The 22,499-nt window shown below is 38.7% G+C and overlaps 1 protein-coding gene across 2 annotated transcripts in view; it reads left to right on the top strand.

The window, feature by feature from the left end:
• RNF17 (ring finger protein 17) overlaps nucleotides 1-22,499 on the top strand; it is a 114,861-nt gene that overhangs the window by 83,910 nt on the left and 8,452 nt on the right. Inside the window, exons 23-32 of one of the 2 annotated variants that reach the window (XM_011958692.1) lie at nucleotides 1,266-1,356; nucleotides 2,393-2,508; nucleotides 4,773-5,062; nucleotides 9,902-10,065; nucleotides 12,131-12,250; nucleotides 13,534-13,614; nucleotides 15,659-15,784; nucleotides 17,128-17,187; nucleotides 19,621-19,737; nucleotides 21,586-21,754. In XM_011958692.1, coding sequence (XP_011814082.1) covers nucleotides 1,266-1,356; nucleotides 2,393-2,508; nucleotides 4,773-5,062; nucleotides 9,902-10,065; nucleotides 12,131-12,250; nucleotides 13,534-13,614; nucleotides 15,659-15,784; nucleotides 17,128-17,187; nucleotides 19,621-19,737; nucleotides 21,586-21,754 — 1,334 coding nt within the window. Of the gene's footprint in view, nucleotides 1-1,265; nucleotides 1,369-2,392; nucleotides 2,509-4,772; nucleotides 5,063-9,901; nucleotides 10,066-12,130; nucleotides 12,251-13,533; nucleotides 13,615-15,658; nucleotides 15,785-17,127; nucleotides 17,188-19,620; nucleotides 19,738-21,585; nucleotides 21,755-22,499 lie in introns of both variants that reach the window. The other variant, XM_011958684.1, reaches the window with a different exon arrangement.

The following is a 22,499-nucleotide window of genomic DNA, read 5'->3' as shown; positions in this document are numbered from 1 at the left end:
GGCCAGGACGGCTTTGAATGCAGCCCAACACACATTTGTAAACTTTCTTAAACAGTATGACATTTTTCTGATTTTTTTTTTTTTAGCTCATCAGCTATATTAGTGTATTTTATGTGTGGCCCAAAACAATTCTTCCAGTGTGGCCCAGGGAAGCCAAAAGATTGGACACCTCTGCAATCACTCAGTTCCAACTCTGCAAACTAAAATGGATGATGAAATTGGATACTCTGCATTTCATTTATCTGTCAAATATTTTTTGAGCATTTTTTTAAACTATGCATTACTGTCTTGACAGTATTTGCTGAAAGCTTAGGCTATCATGCTGCTAAATTTTGGTCATTTGAAACTATTACCACATCTATCAGATAATGTAAAAAATTTTGTTGAATCAGTAATTAAAATTTCTGGTATTTCTGATATTTATGGGTAGCAATTCAAGTTAGATTTGAAATCCAAAGAACTTCCAAAAATGGGCAGTGGGATCGTCATTACAAAGAGACTTTTTTCTTTCTTTTTTTTTTTTTTTTTTTGAGACGGAGTCTCGCTCTGTCTCCCAGGCTGGAGTGCAGTGGCCGGATCTCAGCTCACTGCAAGCTCCGCCTCCCGGGTTTACGCCATTCTCCTGCCTCAGCCTCCGGAGTAGCTGGGACTACAGGCGCCCGCCACCTCGCCCGGCTAGTTTTTTGTATTTTTAGTAGAGACGGGGTTTCACCGTGTTAGCCAGGATGGTCTCGATCTCCTGACCTCGTGATCCGCCCGTCTCGGCCTCCCAAAGTGCTGGGATTACAGGCTTGAGCCACCGCGCCCGGCGACTTTTTTCTTTCTATTAAATATTTCTGGAGTGGCCTCTGTGTGCCAGGCACTATGCTAGTCATTAGGGAATATGATGATGCACATAATACATCATCACTCCTGTTCTCTTGGAGTTTACAGTCTAGTTGACATGTATGAAATGTATATAATGACTTAAAAAGTGTTTAAAATATACCTGTTTTTTACAGGTCCTCAATGTAGCTGCAGAAAAGATACACATAAATAAGTTAACATGTAATATGGGCCCCCAGTAAAATAGAGGGATGAAAAAAGGCTATGAAAATGAGGGGAAAATTGTAAAAATAATGTGAATCCATGTTTAAATTGTTTTTTTACTACATATAGTTGGCTCAAGCTATGAGGGTATGTATGTGTAAATATAGTGTTTTTTTGTATATTTCAATATTGTATGCTATTTTTATAAAACAAGTTGCCACTGTTTTCTGTTGTAGACCAGCTGGTGGGAGTGACAAGTGGACAGCAACAGCTTGTGACTGTCTCTCATTGTACCTGACTGGAGCTGTAGCAACTATAATCTTACAGGTGGATAGTGAGGTAACAAGTTACAAGAGATATGTGCTGATGATCTCATTAGTGTTTCCATCAATTCCGTTTATTTTCTTTCTTGTAGAGAAAATAGCAGCCAACTATTTGGATTTTGTTACAAATTTTGTTGCTTTTATTTCAAAGTATAAGAGGCATATATCTTTTCAGACCACTTCAACAATATTCTTTGCTTTCTTTTTTCTAATTTAAATGTTTTATTACATTAATGAGTAGAATTTTCTTTTATAATTCATTTTATTTTTACTATTTATGTGCTTTCTCCAGTTTTATACCTTTTTCCATATGAAGCAGAATATATGTTCTGTAGTTCTTTCGCTTTTTGTAGGAGAAAAAAGGCACACCTTGGAAAATACATTTTGATTCTCTAATTTACAGAGAATGCAAGAGAATAAAGAAACTTGTTAACTGATGTTGTATTCCTCACTTCCCAACTCCCCATTCTGTGACTGGAAAACAAGTTTCCAGTTTGATGTTTTTTCTTTAATTTCACCTTGACATTGAGGTCTTCCTGATGCATTTCACAAAATAACTCTCTGTTCCACTCTCTTCCATGCTGTTTGCTTTTTTTGAGATGAAGTTTCACTCTTGTGGCCCAGGCTGGAGTGCAATGGCGCAATCTCGGCTCACCGCAATCTCCGCCTCCCGGGTTCAAGGGATTCTCCTGCCTCAGCCTCCCAAGTAGCTGAGACTACAGGGATGCGCCACCACGCCTGGTTAATTCCGTATTTTCCGTAAAGACGGGATTTCTCCATGTTGGTCAGGCTGGTCTCAAACTCCCGACCTCAAGTGATCTGCCTGCCTTGGCCTCTCAAAGTTCTGGAATTACAGGCATGAGCCACCGCACTCGGCCCAGTGGTATTTTTTGATGTGTTTGGATATCAAAATAACTTTACTCAGTTGGAAATATTTCTTGCTTAAAGAAATGTAGAAGAAATGCCTGCAAAGTGTACATTGTTTATATGAAGATTTCATTTGGGTGTTTCATATTTACTCTGCTCTTAAATCACTGCAGGAAAACAACACAACATGGCCATTACCTGTGAAAATTTTCTGCAGAGATGAAAAAGGAGAGCGTGTTGATGTTTCTAAATATTTGATCAAAAAGGGTTTGGCTTTGAGAGAAAGGAGGTATAGACTTTTTTAAAAAAATTTGACATCAGTTTGTGATGGATGCCTCTGAGTTGCATGTGCAAATCTCCTTACTTGTGCTTTCAAGTCTGAATTGCATCTTGTTTGCTCTTAAGGATTTATAAACTGACCCTGAGGAGCCAGCTCAGAAATAGATTCCTTCAGTATTGCTCATTTCATTATTCAGGCACGTCAGTTCTTGCACACTTAAGCCCCTTTACTGACATACTTGGTTTTATTATTTCCCCTCTCCTTTGACATTTACACTGTAAACCAAAGAAAAAGAACAATGTAGTGGATACCAGATCGGAGCCCTTTGGCATCCTTTGCTTAAACATAAATGTTTAGGCTTTATTTTAGAAATTCTGGTAGGTATATACCTACTAGATGTATTTATATGAAACAGGATGAGTAACAAATAAGTAATTGAACAGTATTTATATTTAAAGATCCTTTCCGGTTCTGTGTTTGGAGTTTAAGAACCTTTGGTCCAGGGACAGGATCAGGATATGGTTGTGACCCTAGCTTAATCTTGTCTCTCTCTTTCTTTCTTTCCTTTTTTTCTTTTTTTGAGACAGAGTCTTGCTCTGTTGCCCAGACTAGAGTGCAGTGGCGTGATTTCGGCTCACTGCAAGTTCTGCCTTCTGGGTTCATGCCATTCTCCTGCCTCAGCCTCCCAAATAGCTGGGTCTACAGGTGCTTGCTACCATGCCTGGCTAATTTTTTGTATTTTTAGTAGAGACGGGGTTTCACTGTGTTAGCCAGGATGGTCTTGATCTCCTGACCTCGTGATCCGCCTGCCTCAGCCTCCCAAAGTGCTGGGATTACAGGCGTGAGCCTCCATGCCAAGCCTCTTTTCTCTCTCTTTCTAGAGACACAGAGGTATGTTGGAATTGGAGACACAAGTCCCAAGTAGCCACTTTGTACCAGACGTGGCCAGATCGCGATAGATGTGTTTGCCTTAACTTATATCTTACCTTATTCAGAACAAGGACCCCAGTCCTGATGAAATGGAAAGAGAATTCGAAGTCAGAAAGAAAGTGGGACATGAGGCTAGATATGGGAGATGCGGCCTGGGTTGCCGGGGCTTTGGCATACAACTAATTGCTTTGACTTTAGGCCAAAGCAATTCCTTGATAGAAGAAATGTTAGAATGGAAAATGCTAGGCAAGTTAATACTGCTGACATTGTCTGCTACCAGTTATTCTGTTCTTTACTATTTTGATAGAGTAAAACTACTAGCTGTCTTAAGGCGGCGGTGGGTTGGGGGACTGGCACGGTGTTTGAGGAATTATGTGGCTGTTTCGTCAATGCTTTATTTCCTTTTATTGATTGATTGGTTGATTGATTGAGACAGAGTCTTGCTCTGTTGCCCAGGCCTGAGTGCAGTGCTGTGGTGTCAGCTCACTGCAACCTCTGCCTCCTGGGTTCAAGCGATTCTCACACCTCAGCCTCCCAAGTAGCTGGGATTACAGGCATGCGCCACCATGCCCGGCTAATTTTTGTATTTGTAGTAGAGACAGGGTTTCACCATGTTGGCCAGGCTGGTCTCGAACTCCTGACCTCAGGTGATCTTCCCGCCTCAGCCTCCCAAAGTCCTGAGATTATAGGCACGAGCCACCATGCCTCGCCTTTATTTTGTTTTAAAAGTACAGGAGATGAGAAGAAATAGAAACTTGCCATAATTCCCCTAAAACACAATTAGTATTAATATTTCCTTCTAAGGTTTTATTTTTTTGTATAATAGGGATACCTATTTTTTTTTAATTGGAAGAGAATAATATAAAGTAGAAAAGCTGAGTAAATACAACATGTTACCACTAACACCTAATATATTAATAGTACTTTATTGTTTTTTAAGAGACTCATGTTTTCTTTGTATTTATGGATGCTAGTAGCTTGCCAGATGTCTGTTCTATTTGTGGACTAAATTGATAAGTTGAAGTCATCTTAAAGGTGTTATATCTTCTAGTAATATTGAATTCATTGTACAATACTTGAGATACACACATAAATTTTAAGAGAGCACAGTCTGTAAATATATAAATTTAAAACATTTACTTAAATTTTTATTGCTTTTTCTCATCAGTCTCATAATTTAAAGTAGTTTTAATTTTAACTTGTTATGCTAGTTTTTAATGTAACAAATTAGAGCAAATATTTTCTTTCAATTTCATGTATATCTGAAGGATTTTTTTTATGTTGTTTTACCCAGAATTTTATATTTGCTCATGTTTAGATGTGTTCTTTTTTGGATGTTACAGAATTAATAAATTAGATAACAGCCATTCATTATCTGAGAAGTCTCTGGAAGTCCCCCTGGAACAAGAAGATTCAGTAGTTACTAACTGTATTAAAACTAACTTTGACCCTGACAAGAAAACTGCTGACATAATCAGTGAACAGAAAGTATCTGAATTTCAGGAGGAAATTCTAGAACCAAGAAACACTAGAGGGTATAAACCACCAGCTATTCCTAACATGAAAGTATTTGAGGCAACAGTCAGCTGTGTTGGTGATGATGGAACTATATTTGTGGTACCTAAACTATCAGGTGAGACTTCATGTGTTATGTAGGCTCTAGTTCTCTAAGAACAACAGGGATTGAAATGCTGTGGGCAACCTCTTTGAACGTTATTTTCACAGGGTTGTTAGGAGAACTAAGTGATTTCACACAATGCATGCAAAGTGCTTTTAATAATGCCTAACACATAAAAATCATTTAGTGCAGTTTTTCATTATTCTAACATAGCAGTGTTGTATAATTATAATTATGTGAGTGCTATTCTCAGTATAAGAAGAAAGGAATTTGAAATTTCCATTTCCCACTATTATGGCAGATTGAACAACTCTCCCAAATAAGTCAGATCAGATGCCAGTTTTTTAAAAATTAACATTTACTGAGTTGGCATGAAAGTAAAGAACATACCAAGCTCCAAAACAAAGTGAAATCACACACTGGGAGGTAAGCATGTGCCAAAGAAGGCAGTCACTCTAGAGTTGCTTCATAACTGTAGAACCTTGAGCAACTTTGATAACTACACGAAGTTAAAGAAAAAGGAAATAAAGGCCCAGGCCCTTTTACTCACAGTGGGAAATGTAGTAGGAATTTCTCACATGGAGATGGGATCCCAAAAAATGACGCCCACAATGGGTCAATGTGCTCATCCCATTAAAAATGACTAAAAGTAGAGTTCAAATGAATTTTTTAAAGTTACTATACAATGTTATTAATGTGAAAGAGTATAAAATGTATTATTTAAATAACAACATTAAGATAAGCAGCCATATGATAAGCAGCAGCATCACCAGAACCTAAGCAGACTTGTGTGGCCCCACTTGATCATGTCTCCTGTTCTGCCACCCAAGATATAGCCACTTTTCTGAATTTGCTAATTATCATTTCCTGTGTGCATCACTAAACAAATTTTTTAGGTTTTCCATCTTTCAAACTTTATGTAACCAGAACCAAAAGGTACATATTCTTTTGTGACTTTTCATCAAATTGTTTGAGATTTGTCTACCTTGGTGCATCTCACTATATTTCATTCGTTTTTTGATGAATTAATTCCTTTTTTAAATGAATTAACAGCATTTCCATGAATGATTATATCTCAGTATCTGTTCTATTGATGGACACGTATGTTTCTAAATTTTCTGTGATTATAAAAAATCCTACTGTGAACATTCTTGTACCTGTGTCTTGTTATACACAGGCAAAATTTTTCTCGGGCACGTAATCTAGTGAACAGAATTGTTGATCATTGGCCTGGCATGATGACTCATATCTGTCATCCCAATACTTTGGGAGGCCGAGGTGGGTGGATCATGAGATCAGGAGTTTGAGACCAGCCTGGCCAACATGATGAAACCCCATCTCTACTAAAAATACAAAAATTAGCTGGACATGGTGGCACACACCTGTAATCCCAGCCACTCAGGAGGCTGAGGCAGGAGAATCACTTGAACCTGGGAGGCAGAGGTTGCAGTGAGCCCAGATTGTGCCACTGCTTTCCAGCCTAGGCAATAGAGCGAGTGAGACTCCATTAAAAAAAAAATGGTGGATCATTTCTAGGTAATGTCAAATTGTTGTTCAAAGTTGTTTATAACAGTTTACACTCATCACTACCAGTGCATTAAGAGTCTCATTACTCCACATCCTTGCTAACACTTAATAAGGTCAGATTAAGTCCTACCAATCCTAGTGGATGTGAAATTGTCTCTCACTATGGCTTTAATAAACATTTCCTTCTTATGGGGTAGACATCATTTCTTGTATTTGAGTCATTTGTATTTCTGTGGTTTTGGAATGCCTGTGCATGTCTTCGCTTACTTTCCATTAAGTCATTGCTTTCTGATTCATAGTTCTTAATATATCCTGAATACTTACCCTTCTTGGTTTTTATGTGTTCCAGATATCTTCTCTCAGTTTCTTACTTGTCTTTTCAGTGTCTTTTGGGAGTTTCTGGATGAACAGAAGGTCTGAATGTAATTTTATCAATCTTCTTTGTTTTTTGGTTTTGTATCTCATTTTAAACCCTTTCTTCGGCCAGGCACAGTGGTTCATGCCTGTAATCCCAGCACTTTTGAGAGGCCTAGGTGGGTGGATCACAAGGTCAGGAGTTTCAAACCAGCCTGGCCAATATGGTGAAACCCGGTCTCTACTAAAAATACAAAAATTAGCTGGGCGTGGTGGCGGGCACCTGTAGTCCCAGCTGCTCAGGAGGCTGAGGCAGAAGAATCGCTTGAACCCCGGAAGTGGAGGTTGCAGCTGTGAGCCGAGATTCTGCCACTGCACTCTAGCCTGGGTGACAGATCAATAGTCCGTCTCAAAAAAAAAAAAAAAATCCTTTCTTACTGTGATATTGAAAGCTATTTCATTATATGATCTTGTAAAAAATGTTTATGGTTTTGTTTTTTACATAATGTGTAAGCTATCCTGGAATTGATTTTTTGGTAGATATGAAAAAGAGATCCAGTTTTTTTTAATAGGTTTAGTTAGTAGTCCCAGCTCATGTGCTTAATACTCCACACATTCCCCACTGATCTGCAGTGCCAACTTTGTCAAAGATTAAGGTTCCATATATGTGTGAGTTGTTTCTGAATTTTCTGTTCTGTGTTAATGCTATTTATCCATACACCAACACCAGTTTTTTCCTGAATATAGCCTATACTACTTTTACTGTGTATACAAGTTACTTTGTTGTTTATCCTGTAACGCTTGAAATCCATTGGATTTCTTGTTCTTCTTTAGGTGCATCTTGGCTCCTTAAATCGTGTGTTTTTTTCACTATACCCTGTTGTTTCTGTGGGACACACTGTGTGCAGAGTGTTGCAAGGTCACAAAGCAAAGGCAAAGTTAGGCTGGAGATGAGGAAGGGTAACTTTTTTGAGAAACGCTGCAAACCCCATGGCTTTGGAAATATAGATAGATATGGACAGAAAAAAAATACTGGAAGACGTTTTTAGAGTTAGGAGCTTTAGGGAAAGAACTCATACAGAGGTAGGCATAGATAAGACAAAGGGGTTCAGCCTGGCCGGAAGAATAGAAGTAATGAAGTTTGGTAAGAATAAGGGAGTTAGGTATATGATGACATAGTTGTGTTTTTAGCATCATGATATATGAGGGCTGCGACTCAGGATTTTACTCTTTCCTCCATGATTTCAGTATTTTTGTGCATCTGTAAACCTTGGGATCCTTGAGAATATAAAAATCCTGGAGCCCCATTTTTTTGTACACCTGAGAGTGGCAATGGCACATGTGGTTGGCAGAATTTAGAAGTTAGGCCACCAGTGATGATACAGACATCCTCAGTACTCTCCTGTCATGGAAGAGAAGCAACATGAAACCAGCTTCTATAGGCTGCTAAAATGACTCTTAGATCAGGACTAGTATAAATTAACCTGCTTTCCACCATCGTGTCTTCCTTATTTTCCTCACCTTGGGACTAAGATGCTGGAGATGTGGGTAGAGGGTTTCCAGATTTGTAAGACCTGTCACTTAGACAAGTTTGGAGGCTCTCTATGGAAACAGAACACAGACGGGTGTGGTGGCTCACGCCTGTAATCTCAGCACTTGAGGTCAAGGCGGAAAGATTGCCTAAGCCCAGGAGTTCGCGACCAGGCTGGGCAACATGGTGAGACCCCATTACTACAAAACATGCAAAAATGAGTTGGGCATAGTGGTGCATGCCTTGGGTCTCAGCTACTCAGGAAACCGAGGCAGGAGGATTGCTTGAGCCCAGGAGGTCAAGGCTGTAGTGAGCTGCGTTTATGCCACTGAACTGCAGCCCAGGCAACAGAGTGAGACCCTGTCTCATTTTCTAAAAATAAAATAAATACAGAAGTTTATATTTCTTGAGAATGAGAAAAGAAATCACAACAAATGACTGGAACTTTAGGAACCTTTGAGAATATTCAGGTCCCTCCTGAGATCTTGAGGCTTATGTGCAGATGCTTCCTGACTGTAACCTGGGCCGTCGGAATAGTTGGTAACTCTAGCACTCGTAGGGCTTAGTGGCATCAGCTCCTAGTTAGCACCTGTGGATAAGGGTATGGTAGCTGTGAATTTACTGAAATTTTTCTCTCATTTGTTGATCTCCTAAATGCATTTTTAAATTTGAAAGAATAAAATCGGTACAGTTGGCTGTTCTAGACAAAGTAACGTTTGAGACCTGTAGTAATAGTACTTAACCCAGAAACTTTGCTTGACATGTATAAATAGTCATTGTTCAAACTAGCAGCCTGTTATCTGCCAGACAGTGTGCTGGATGCTTTACGTCTAATCCTCCTGCAGTGCTTGATGATACTGACAGGTGCTGTTATTCCCGGAAGATGCGGTTACGCCCAGAATAGGTGGTGGTAGTGTGGAAGGGTAAACTGAGGCTTATTGGAGGTAAGGGAACTCACTACCCAAGATCACACAACTCAAGCAGTAAGACTGGAATGCTGACTGACTCCAGAGCCTGCCTTCTATGGTATCAGTTATGGATATATATGGAAATAATGGGCAAATTAGCAATAAAAGCAAAATTGAAATTTTAATTTCTATCCTCATCATTATACTGTGTCTGAGCATCAAGTAATACATAACCTGTGTTCTGTTTTACTTAGGGCTGTCAAACTGACCCTATTTTGAACTGGTAGTACTTTCATATTAGGCTAGCTGGTATGTATTTAGAGCTGCTTATGATGTTTGTACTCTCAAAATATAAGCAAAGATCATAATATTGTTTATATGCTATTACTAGTATGTTTTAAAATGCACACAGATTTTTACCAAAGTTCTGTTTTGGAGACTGATTTTTAACTGTACTACTGAAGAGATGAAGTCATTAAATTGACAGATAGGGAATTTTCCTTAATGCTTTCTATCCTTAATACTTTTTTTCAGAATTTGAGCTAATCAAAATGACAAATGAAATTCAAAGTAATTTAAAATGCCTTGGTCTTTTGGAGCCTTATTTCTGGAAAAAAGGAGAAGCATGTGCAGTAAGAGGATCCGATACTCTGTGGTATCGTGGCAAGGTGATGGAGGTTGTAGGTGGCGCCGTCAGAGTGAGTCTCATTCTTTCATGACTATTCTAAGGCTAAATGCTGTAGCATTAAATAGTCTTTTGCATTTGAACACAAGAAAATTGGATTAAAACATCTTTTGATGAAAGTCGTGTAGGAACATCAGTTATGTTATACTTTTGTTTGTAATAATTTTTTGTGTTATTTGCAAATATATTTAGTAACCTGAATAAGCAAAAAATAGGGAGGGATTTGATCATTGGTTAATGGATGGACCACTGAGTTATAATGGGTAGCCCTGTTTCCACACAAAACAGTGTTTTCCAGTATGTTAAATATCTCACTCGCAAATTTGTTTATGGCCCAGTTAGTTTTTCAGGATAACGACTAATTTACCTTTCCAGAATAATGAGATAACTAACACTCAGGTTTCATTCAAAATCTTCAAAAATAGCTATATCCTTTGAAAGATACGTGTGTGTGTGTGTGTGTGTATACGTGTGTGTGTGTGTGTGTATATATATATACTTGAAAACTTTAGTTTCACTTGGAGTGAGGGGAGGAAAAGCTTAAGTGAAAAAGTGTTTTGTTTCCACCTGGACAGGCGTTTATTTTCTGTTTGATGATGATACCTAATGATTACATAGCACTTCAGGTTTTTTAGCTTCCTTCACCTATATGCATTTGTATTTTATAATTTGTTTACACTTATCCTAGACATAGATGATTATTCCCATTTTACTAAAAAGAAAATTGAAATTTAGGTTCAGTGACCTGCCAGGGTCACTGGGTAGTAATGCTAGAGTTAATATCCAAGCATCTGATTCCTAAACTTCTGATTCTAAGTCTTACACTTTTTCTATTGAACTACAAACTTTTAATGGTTTTCAATGAAGTAAAATAGTTTCAAATTTGGGGTGAGTACTTAAACATCTGAATAGTTACAGGGGTTATCTGAGCAACTTGAATGTATGTGCAAAGTGACATACATTCACCTATACATACATTTGAGTTGCTCAGATAACCCCTGACCTTTTTTCTTTACAAAGTAAAATGAAATTCAGTATTCATCAAGTTATCATACTTCATGAACTTTACCTTTGTAGAATCAAAATAAGATGGTGAACTTTTATAAAAACTCTCCTGCTGTCCAAATATCTGTTTATTTTAACTTACTTAAAAGAACTTTGATAGTTTAATCATCACGTTTTATTTTTTCATGTAGTCACTTTACATTTTTAGTATGCACAATGGATTTTTCATTTCTTAACCTGGTATCTTTTAAAGTTTATCCTGTAATTCACATTAAGAAATAAACATCTCATGAAACCATACCTTAATTATCTGTGAGGTATTCAGACATTTTTGTTTAATTCCATTTTATTTTTTAATGGTAATTGCCAAGCAAATCCAATTAAACAGTCATATGTTCATTTTGTTATGTTGGGACAGAAGAAATAATTTATTGGCGTTCCTTATTCTTAATTTAGAAATTGAATTATCAAAATTAAAGCATTTCAAAAAGGGATTGTTCTTGAGGAATTTGTAAATCCAATAAAACCCAGTTTTTTTCAGAAAAAGTCTGATGGGTTATGTGTAAGAAAACCTTTTTACCATGAGGTTTGATACACTATCGGAAGAGGGAGTAAATACATTATTGCTTTTTTTTCCTGGGAATTTTTAAAATCCATATTTTGAACTTCTCATGATGTCTTTTTATTTCGTTTGAAACAAGTTCTTTCTCTGTCACCAGGCTTAGAGTGCAGTGGCACAGTCACAGCTCATTGCAGCCTTGACCTCCCGGGCTTAGGCAATCCTCCCACCTCAGCATCCTGAGTAGCCGGGACTATAGGTGCACACCACCACAGCCAGCTGATTTTTGTATTTTTGGTAGAGATGGGGTCTTGCCGTGTTCCCAAGGCTGGTCTCAAACTCTTGGGCTCAAACAATCCACCTACCTCTGGCTCCCAAAGTGCTGGGATGACAGGCATGAGCCACCAAGCCTGGCCTGTCTTTTTTACTTTTTTTTCAAATAACAGGAAATTCCCTTTGTCCCCTAGCTTTTAATAATAAATTTTAACTGTAAATTTTATTTGGCCTGTTTCAGGTACAATATTTAGATCATGGATTCACTGAAAAGATTCCACAGTGCCATCTTTACCCTATTTTGCTATATCCTGATATACCCCAGTTCTGTATTCCTTGTCAGCTCCATAATACCACACCTGTGAGTACATAATAATTTGTGGGATGATTAATTTTAAATATTAGTTTTTACTAATTTTTTTTAGAAATATTTAGAATGTAAAATGAAATTTCAATTGTAACAAAAAAGTAATACAACACCAACAAATAAGTTGCTGAGAGAGCCAAACAGCCTTTATGGAGACAGTTACACAATTAAACTGAAGGCTGTAAAACATCTGAATAAATGAAGGGGTATGTTCGTAAGTGGGAAGGTATAAGATTGCAAAAGTTTATTTTTTTATCAAATGAAATTACAACATACTTGAAGCTGGAGATCAGATAAAAGAGTGCCTTATTCTGTTTTGCTACATAACAAATTAAGCTGAGACATAGTGGTCTAAAACAACAGTAAACTTTGATTATCTCACACCATGTCTGTGGTTCAGGGATTAGAAGTGGCTTAGCTGGGTTGTTTTGACAAGGGATCTGTATTAGTCCATTTTCACACTGCGGTACAGATACTCCGTAGCTAAGCCGGGGTCATTTATGAAGAAGAGAGGGTTAATTGACTCAGTTCTCCGTGGCTGATGAGGTATTAGGAAACTTAGAGTTGTGGTGGAAGGCGAAGGAGAAGCACATACCTTCTTCACAAGGTTGCAGGAGAGAAAGAGAGTGAAGGGGATACTGCCAAACACCTTGAAAACCATAGCTCTGTGAGAACTCACAGTCAGCATGGGGGAAACTGCCCCATGATCCAGTCACCTCCCACCAGGTTCCTCTCTCAACACATGGGGATTACAATTCAAGATAAGATTTGGGTGGGGACAGAGAGCCAAACCGTATCATGGTCCCTTTTGACACTGCCGTCAAGATGTCCGCCGTGAGTGCAGTCGCCCGAAGGATGTACTGGGGACAGGGTCCACTTCAGATGGTTGGCTCACATCGCTTTGGCGGGAAGCCTCACTTCCTTTCCGTGTGAACCTCTCAACGCGTAAAAATGTAGCAATCACTATTCCTTAATGAACACATATTGCAGGTCTTGTACAAGCACTGCATTGGCATATTGGTCTTTTAAAAAAGTTTTACATGTAATATTTTTAAATGTAGGGTGTGTGTGTGTTTTCTCACCTCTGGCTTAACAGGTTTATATTTTTAAAGCATAAAATGAGTACATGTACCTATGATATTCTCTGAGAACTGCTTGTGTATTTTGTACTACTCTCTGATATTATTTGTTTATGGCTACTTTTGTATATCTTAATTTGCTGCCTGATCTTATTTTGTGAAAGCATAAAAGAATCTGAGTTTATTAATCCCAAATAGGTTGGGAATGTCTGGCAACCAGATGCAATAGAAGTTCTTCAACAACTGCTTTCAAAGAGAGAGGTGGACATTCACATCATGGTAATTTAAAGTATATATAGGTGGTATAAATTATTTGCCATAAAATATTATAATTAACATAATTTGAGGGACATTTTTGATAAGCAATGGTATATACCTTCTTATGGTGAATTACTTGTTAGCATAAAGGAAACTACCAGTCTGGTTCCTAGGCTTGCTTTAAATAAGCCTGATTTTGAACAAGTTCCTGAGAACTTCCATAACCATTAAAGTCACTAATATGAAAGATTCTTTGTTAACAGCTTGTTTTGTTACAGGGAGCAGTATTAAATTGTTGGATATGTTTATATGTAGCAGTTTCCAAGATGGTGCTGAGCACTCAGCACTGTCTTAGGTACAGGGAATTCAGGGAGTCTATCATGATCTGTGTCCTCAAAGCACATATCTGGTTAGTGAAACAAGACAAAAACCTAGAACATTTGCACTACAAAGTAACATGCCAAGAGCCAAGTGATTGGTAAAAAGAGTAAATGTAATAGGAATTTAGAGATTGTGAGAATTGAGGTAGCCCTTAAAGATGGTAATGTTCTCCTGACTGGAGAAATGAAATGCACAAAGGTACAGAGAGACATTTGAGGGAAAGGGTATAACCGTTTGACTCAAATAGTGGAGGTTTTGTGAGGAGTAGTGGTAGTGAATAGCATGCAGGAGAGGTAGGGGCCAGTTGGTGGGGTTGGTAGGGAGAGCCTCAGTGGAGGTTTCTGAGCAGTGAAGTAATGGGATCAACCTGCAGCTGCTGTGTTGGCAGGACCCGAGTGGGAAGATACATGGTAAGGAAAGTATTTCTGTGTTAAAGGATGATGATAGAGTGATAAAAACCTAAAGGAGGCACAGGCTCACTTAAATAAGAAAGTAGCTTTTGTTAGTACTGAGAGTCCCTCCCTAGTTACTTAGTCTCCATGGCAGGTCACTGAAATATGGTAGAGATTGAAATTTTTAGTTTGGACAGCTTTCAGTGCTGTTTCGCTTGACACGGAAGAACAGCTTGTGGTATAGCAGAGGCTGCCAGGTGTCTCCGAGACCGCGAATGTGCATTCCACACAACCCAGCTGACAGCAGGCCTCGCCCCGACTCACTCCTCTCCCTCGTACACAAAGGGAGATGCTGGCCGAGGGCCTCTTAGGTGCTAGCTGCTGCTCTAGGTCTGGACACACAGCTGCGGGGCTGAGCACTAAGAAATCCGTGCCTTTCTAAAGCTTCCATTTCAGGGGTGGGAAAGAGAAAATAAACTATGAGGAATATTAGATAGTGATGGGTGCTAAGGGAAAAAAAACAAAGCAGGAAAGGCTGATAGGAATGGCATGGCTAGGGAGGAGGTTCCACTTTAAACATGCGTCCGGGAAGATGTCACTGCAAAGGTAACATTTGAGTCAAGACCTTAAAATGGTTAGAGGACAGACCACATGGGTGCAGGGAGAAGAGTGCTGAGGCAGGAGCAGGGCTAGGCAGGAGGTGACTGCATTGGCAGAAGACTGAATGGTAAGAAGAGAGAGGACAAGATCTGCTGGGAGGCAGCAACCATAATTCAGTGAGGAGCAGTAAAACAGGAGCAGTGAGTTTGGACAAAGGTGGTCTCAGTGGAAATGAAGAGAATTGCTGTGGGTCCGCTTATTGGTTAGGGACACATTCAGTACCCAGTAGACTGTTCGAGTCCCACCGATTTTGGATTTTTAAATGAAACTTTATTTCTCCACCTCTGAACGTAACCTTTTCTTTCTCTTTCTACGTAGTGTAATTTATTAGTATCATCTAAAGGCGATGTATTTGGGAATTGGAATTATATATAACTTAGTTATTTTGTGGTGAATAACTAGAAAACTCTATGGACTTGTAAGTGTATGTCACATAAACCAAAGTAGTAGAATTATTCCATTATAGCATGTCAAAATACCAGGAAGAAAATTCTGTGAAATGAGTCACTAGCCAAACTGTCTAGTTAATACTGTTATATTGTCAGAAGCTAAATTTAATATTTGCTGACTATAAAAATGTCATCAAATGGAGTTTATTTTTATAATAATAACCTTTTTTGAACTTTAAATAGGAATTACCTAAAAATCCATGGGAGAAATTGTCTATTCACCTCTATTTTGATGGAATGTCACTTTCTTATTTTATGGCATACTATAAATACTGTACTTCTGAACATACTGAGGAGATGTTGAAAGAAGTAAGTGAACTATTTTTCTATAAAAATCTAAAGTGTAGAACAGACTAGTTAAAATGTCACATTTTGTCTTACACTCTGTCTTAAATATGATTCTACATATCTGATCTATTAAGAGAGTCTAGAGGACTTACATTTTTGCTGAGAAAGATAAATAGACTGTGTCATGTATTACAAGTGTCCTGTCAAAGACTTTAATTACATTAAGATTCAATCAATGTTTCTGTACCTTCAAACCTAGTGCGATGCCCATGCTATTCAGTGTTGTTTGAATGTAGGGATGCACATTCTAAAATCTTTATAGAATTCAATACCAGAAGAGGGCTCTTGCTCCAGGTAAAATATTTTTTCCTTTTACTTGATACAAAAGCCATGTATTACAAAATTTCTCTCATTTGCCTTCTCACAGGAAACCCAGAGCCACATTTTGAACTTAGCTTCCATAACTGGTTCATTCCTTGCCTGGTGCTTCTGTGGTTTAGTATTTTTAAAAATACACAAAAAACTAGCCGGGCGAGGTGGCGGGCGCCTGTAGTCCCAGCTACTCCAGAGGTAGGAGAATGGCATGAACCCGGGAGGCGGAGCTTGCAGTGAGCTGAGATCCGGCCACAGCACTCCAGCCTGGGCGACAGAGCCAGACTCCCTCTCAAAAAAAATAAATAAATAAAAATAAAAATAAAAAATACAGCTTGTTATAACATATGGTTTCACATTTGAAGCTGCTATAAATCTTTTATAGGAATAGATTATGCATCATTATATTTTATATCACAAGATATTTTTATTTCTAGAGTTGCAGTCTACTTGTTAGACTTTTTAATACTCATTTTGGTGATAGTACACAACCAAACATTGTTCCACGGATAAAGAAAACTACTTGCTTCTCTCAAATAGAAATTGTGCTATAACTTTGTACCTGTAATCCTCACTGCCAGCTTTTTCTTTAAAGCAGAGGTGTGGTTGTGGGTGAGTGCGGGGGGGGGGGTGTGTGTGTGTAAAAGAAGTTCCGTCTGTTATTAAACAAGTTTTATAAAGATTACTTAGTCTTTCTGTTCTAGTTGTACTATTCACTGTGAACATTTTAAAGGGAAAGGTAAGAGCTCCCACTCTTACAGTAAATGAATTAGCATTGACATACATGTGTTAACATACATTTGAGGTTTCTGATTGTTGAAAACTTAAGATGGTGAGATTATTCAGAACATTAGATTTTCCTGTAGTTGATCTGAAATTAACAAATGAATACCAACAAGGAAATGCACCCAGTTTTTGTGGGGATGAAATATGGAAAGTACCTTAAAACAATATAGCTAAAGGTGATTTTACTCAATACTATATTATTTCAGAAACCAAGATCACATCATGATAAAAAGTATGAAGAGGAACAGTGGGAAATAAGGTTTGAGGTAAGTAACAATCCAAGTATTTTGGAAACTTTGGACACTTCATTAATACAAAGGATCTGATACAGGACAGAAAGAGCTTTCTTTTATAACAGTTTTATTGAAATATTATTGATATATCATAGAATTTACCTATTGAATATACAGTTCAGTGGTGTTCAGTATTGTTCACTGTTTTGTAACCATCACCACCATCTATTTCCAGAACATTTTATCACCCCCAAAAGAAGCCCTGTACCAGCTGCAGTCATTCTGCACTCTTCCTTCCCTGACTTCATGACAGCCACTTCTGTCCCTGTGGATTTGCGTATCCTGTGCATTTCCTATGAATGGAACCATGTACCATGTGGTCCTTTGTCACTGGCTTTTCACTTAGCACAACGTTTCAAGGTGCATACATGTTGTGTGTAACAGTGCTTCACTTCTTATTGCTGAATCACATTCCACTGTCGGGATGTATTTTGTTACCATTCACCTGTGGATAGACACATGGGCTGTTTCCACCTTACGGTGATTGCCAATAATGCTGTCTGATCAGGTACGAGTTTTTATGTAGACTTGTTTTCCCTTCTTTAGGGTATACACCTAGTAGTGGAATTACTGAGTCTATGGTAACTATGTTTAACATTCTAAAGATCTCCAAGACTGTTTTCCAAAGTGGCAGCATCATTTTACATGCATGCCAGTAGGGTGTGTGCAAGGACCCCGTTTTTTCCATGTTCTCACCAGATTACTACTTGTAATCTGTTTTTCTAGCCATTTTAGGATAGGCGTGAAGTGCCATATCATTGTAGACTTGATACACTTGTCCTGGTGATTAGTGTTGTTGAGCATCTTTTCATGTACCTACTGGCCATTTATATATATATATATGTGTTTTTTTTTTTGAGAAATCCCTTCAAATCAGTTCCCCATTTTTATTTGGGTTATTTATCTTTTTATTGTTGAGCTATAACTTCTTTATAATTATGCATGCAAGTACCTTATCAAATATATGATTGCAAATATTTTCTTTTATTCTGTGGGTTGTCTTTTCACATTAATGGATTTGAGAGAGTCTTGCACAGGCTGATCTTGAACTCCGGGGCTCAAGCAGCCCTCCTGCCTTTTTGCAGAGTAGCTGGAACTAAAGGCATGGACCCCCACACCCAGCTTTCTTTTCACTTTTTTGATAGTGTCCTTTTAAGTACCAAAGTTTTTAATTTTGATGAAGTCCAGTTTATCTGTTTGTTTTCTTTTGTCACTTGGACTTTTTTGTGCAGGAAGAGTTTACTTAAGTAAACCTTTGTAATTTATGAAAATAACATACCCTTACTGTAAATTGCCTATTACTTAAAAAGTTCAACAAATTTCAACAGTGGCTGATCACTTTTTGCTGAATTTTCCTAGGTTCAAACTTTTTTTTGTTTTGTCTACCAGTTTGAAAACATTAAATAGTAATAAATTAACCTACAAATTTGAATATGATGGTTTTACTTAAGATAATTATCTTATTCTAGAAGAATAAAAACTTTTTATAAAGATACTGTGCCAGGCATGGTGGCTCACGCCTGTAATCCCAGCACTTTGGGAGGCTGAGGCGGGTGGATCACAAGGTCAAGAGATCAAGACCATCCTGGCTAACACGGTAAAACCCTGTCTCTACTAAAAAAAAAAAAAAAAAGCGGGGCATGGTGGCGGGCACCTCTAGTCCCAGCTACTCAGGAGGCTGAGGCATGAGAATGGTGTGAACCCAGGAGGCAGAGCTTGCAGTAAGTCGAGATCGCGCCACTGCACTCCGGCCTGGGCGACAGGGCGAGATTCAGTCTCAATAAATAAATAAACAAACAAACAGACAAATAAAGATATTGCTTGTATTTGCAGAAAAACATGCACCACATTTTTATACACATTTGCTTTTAACAGTTACTAGGTGCCATGATTTTCTTGGGAATCACATAACTGTATTCCTTACGCTTTCATAGGGCTTAAGAGAAAGTACACCATTTTGATGACTTTAACTTAAATTTTCTTTTAGCATTTCATATATTATTTTAGTTTTTATTAGAAAGTACTTAAATACTGCAAAAATGTATAAAAGGAAAAGGGATCTGTTCCTCATTCTGCACCTCAAACACCGCAGCCCTCATTAGTGGCAGTTACTATTGACTGTTCTTCTAGAATTGTATGTGTATGTGTAGAGAATATGCATATCAGTAAACATTCATGCATTTTTTTGCACAAAACGCTTTAAAATTAGAGGACAAGAGAATACTAAAGGTCTTTGATTGTCATCACATTTTGGTCCTATTGTAACAAAATCATTTTATGGTGTTCACTATTTAAGAAAGCTTGCTTTCTGCTAATTGAAAACTAAATTGGCACTGTCATGAATTTTTATAATGTAATAGATTTTCGTCCTCATTCTGAAATTTGAATTTTTCTGTGTTGTTTTAGGAATTGCTTTCGTCTGAAACAGACACTCCTCTTTTACCACCATATTTGTCTTCGTCTCTGCCTTCCCCAGGAGAACTCTGTGCTGTTCAAGTCAAGCACGTTGTCTCACCTAATGAAGTATGTGAGCTAAATGATTAGTTGGTGATTAAAAACCTAACAGTCTATCTTGGTCTTAAACACTAGAAGTGACTCTTCACTTCTCTATCTTCCTGATTTCAAATGTTGCAAATTTGTGATCTCTAGTTTGCCCCACCCTATAATATCCTCTTCATCCTCTTCGGATATTTGTTAATATTTAAGGCAAGTGTTTTTTAAGGACCTACTGGGTTTCCAGTGTTATGCTGCTTTATTCAATGTTATGCTTATATCCGATATTTAGATTTTCAAGGTGGAACCGTTTCTACCTATGAAATCTTAAAACATCTTGCTTTCCTTCCTCTTCTTGCATTGAACTCTTCCACTTAACCACCTGGCTGACACTGTGTCCCGCTTAACTAGGTTTGTCTGCCTCCCCTTAGGGTATAGCTCCATGTTGTTCATTGAGGTATCCCCAGAACCTAGAGTAGTGCCTGATAAATACTAGGCACCTGGTGAATATTGATTGAATGCATGAATAAAGGCACTGAAAGTTCAATTACATGTCCTTGGCTAACAAAGAGAGGAAGAAATAAGTAGCTTCAGCAGCTCCTTCGTAGGCCATTCTCTCATAGGCAGGGGAAGGATTTGCTTTCTAATTTCATCAGAGAGCAGAGTAAGTAGCATGTTATGCTGTATGTAGTTGCTAAACAACTATTGCTGGTTTTGGTAATTTTGCTTATTTATTGCTGCATCACAATGTACCCCTAAACTTAGCAGCTTTATACAAACACACATGAGGGTCGGGAAGCTGGGAGATGCTGAGTTAAGCGCTCTAGCTCAGGCTCTTCAGGAGGTTGCAGCCATGATGTTGACAGGGGCTGCGGAAACCACTTTTGAAAAGACTCACTCCCACGGCACCGCCTGGAAGGCTCTGTTTCCTGCCTGTGGCCTCTCCGATTGTCTGCTTGCAGCATGGCTATGGCTTCCTGGCATGTGAAATCCCTGGGAGAGCTCTACCAAGACAGAAGCTACATGTCCTTATACGCCAGTCTCAGGAGTCACACACTGTCACTGTAGTTGTGTGGTTTTTTTTATTTGTTTGTTTAAGATAGAGGATACATTTTGTCATCCAGGCTGGAGAGTGCAGTGACATAAACATAGCTCACTGAAGCCTTAATTTCCCAGGCTCAAGCATTCCTCCTGCTTCGGGCTCCTGAGCAGCTGGGACTACAGGTGTGTACTACCATGCCTAGCTAATTATTATTATTACTATTATTATTATTAAACGGAGTCTTGCTCTGTCTCCCAGGCTGGAGTGCAGTGGTGCGATCTCAGTTCACTGCAAGCTCCACCTCCCGGGTTCATGCCATTCTCCCGCCTCAGCCTCCAGAGTATCGAGACTACAGGCGGCCGCCACCACGTGTGGCTAATTTTTGTTTTGCATTTTTCGTGGAGACGAGGTTTCACCATGTTAGCCAGGATGGTCTCGATCTCCTGACCTCGTGATTCACCCCGCCTTGGCCTCCCAAAGTGCTGGGATTACAGGCGTGAGCCACCGCACCCAGCCTAATGTTTTTGATTCTTAGTAGAGATGCGGTCTCACTGTGTTACTCAGGCCGGTCTTGAACTCATGAGCTCAAGTGATCCTCCCACCTCAGCCTTCCAAAGTGCTGGGATTATAGGCATGAACCTCCATGCCCAGCCTAATCGTGTTCTCTTAATCAGAAGATAAGTGTGGCAGGATGTGGGAAGGAATAGGAGGTGAGTATCAGGAGCTGTGGAGGTCTCTGGAGGCATCGCTGGAGGCTGTCTGCCACAGTAATTTTGTCCACATACATGCTTGAAATTCCAGAATCTGAAAGTTTTCCTTTCCTTCTCCCCACTTAGGTATATATTTGCCTTGATTCTATAGAAACTTGTAACCACTCTAACCAGCATAGTGACACAGATGATAGTGGAGTCAGCGGGGAATCGGAATCTGAGAGCCTTGATGAAGCACTGCAGAGGGTTAATAAGAAGGTAGAGGCACTTCCTCCTCTGACGGATTTTAGAACAGGTATACTTACTACATTTGAATGAAACAGGATACTTAATAAAACTTGGATTTTGTTTTAATGGGCTGATGACCTTGGGCCATCTCTAATGTTGATATTTTTCTTGTATTCACTTTACATGCATGATTTCCTGGAATCCTCAAGATACCCAGAAGATGACCTCTTTCTCATTTTCTAGATAAAGAAGGTGAACTAAGAGACATTTAGTAAACTCCCTTAGGGGGCACATTCACGTTCCGCAAATGAGATGGGGTTGGAAAATTACATAAAGATCATTTTCTGAGTTTGAGGTTATCAGTAGCTGAAGCTGCAAGAGTTGTCATTCAGACCTTAATGGTCATCATTTTAATTACAAGCCACCTACAGTAATCGTGAGGTGGAGGCTCAAAGTATGACCTGTTCTGTCAGGATAGGTCAGATTTCTACTCTTTCATCTTTTCAGTCCATTCTTCCCATGTTTGTTAAATATGTGTGATTCTCCTCTGAGGAAAATGTATCTAGTTATTGCAGTATGTGATAGAGATGTATTCTTGATATTTTAGCAAAGGAAAAACACATCATCTTAATGTCTTACCAGTATTCAGTGAGTTTTTTGTTTGTTTGTTTTTTGAGACAGAGTCTTGTTTTGTTGCCCAAGCTGGAGTGTAGTGACGTGATCTCGGCTCACTGCAACCTTCTGCTCCTGGGTTCAAGTGATTCTCCTGCCTCAGCCTCCCAAGTAGTTGGGATTACTGGTGCGTGCCACCA

The sequence above is a fragment of the Colobus angolensis genome, unplaced genomic scaffold (assembly GCF_000951035.1).
Source record: "Colobus angolensis palliatus isolate OR3802 unplaced genomic scaffold, Cang.pa_1.0 Scaffold113, whole genome shotgun sequence".
NCBI classification, from domain to species: Eukaryota; Metazoa; Chordata; class Mammalia; order Primates; family Cercopithecidae; genus Colobus; species Colobus angolensis.
Note: the sequence above shows the minus strand (reverse complement) of the source record. Positions and strands in the feature narration are given on the sequence as shown.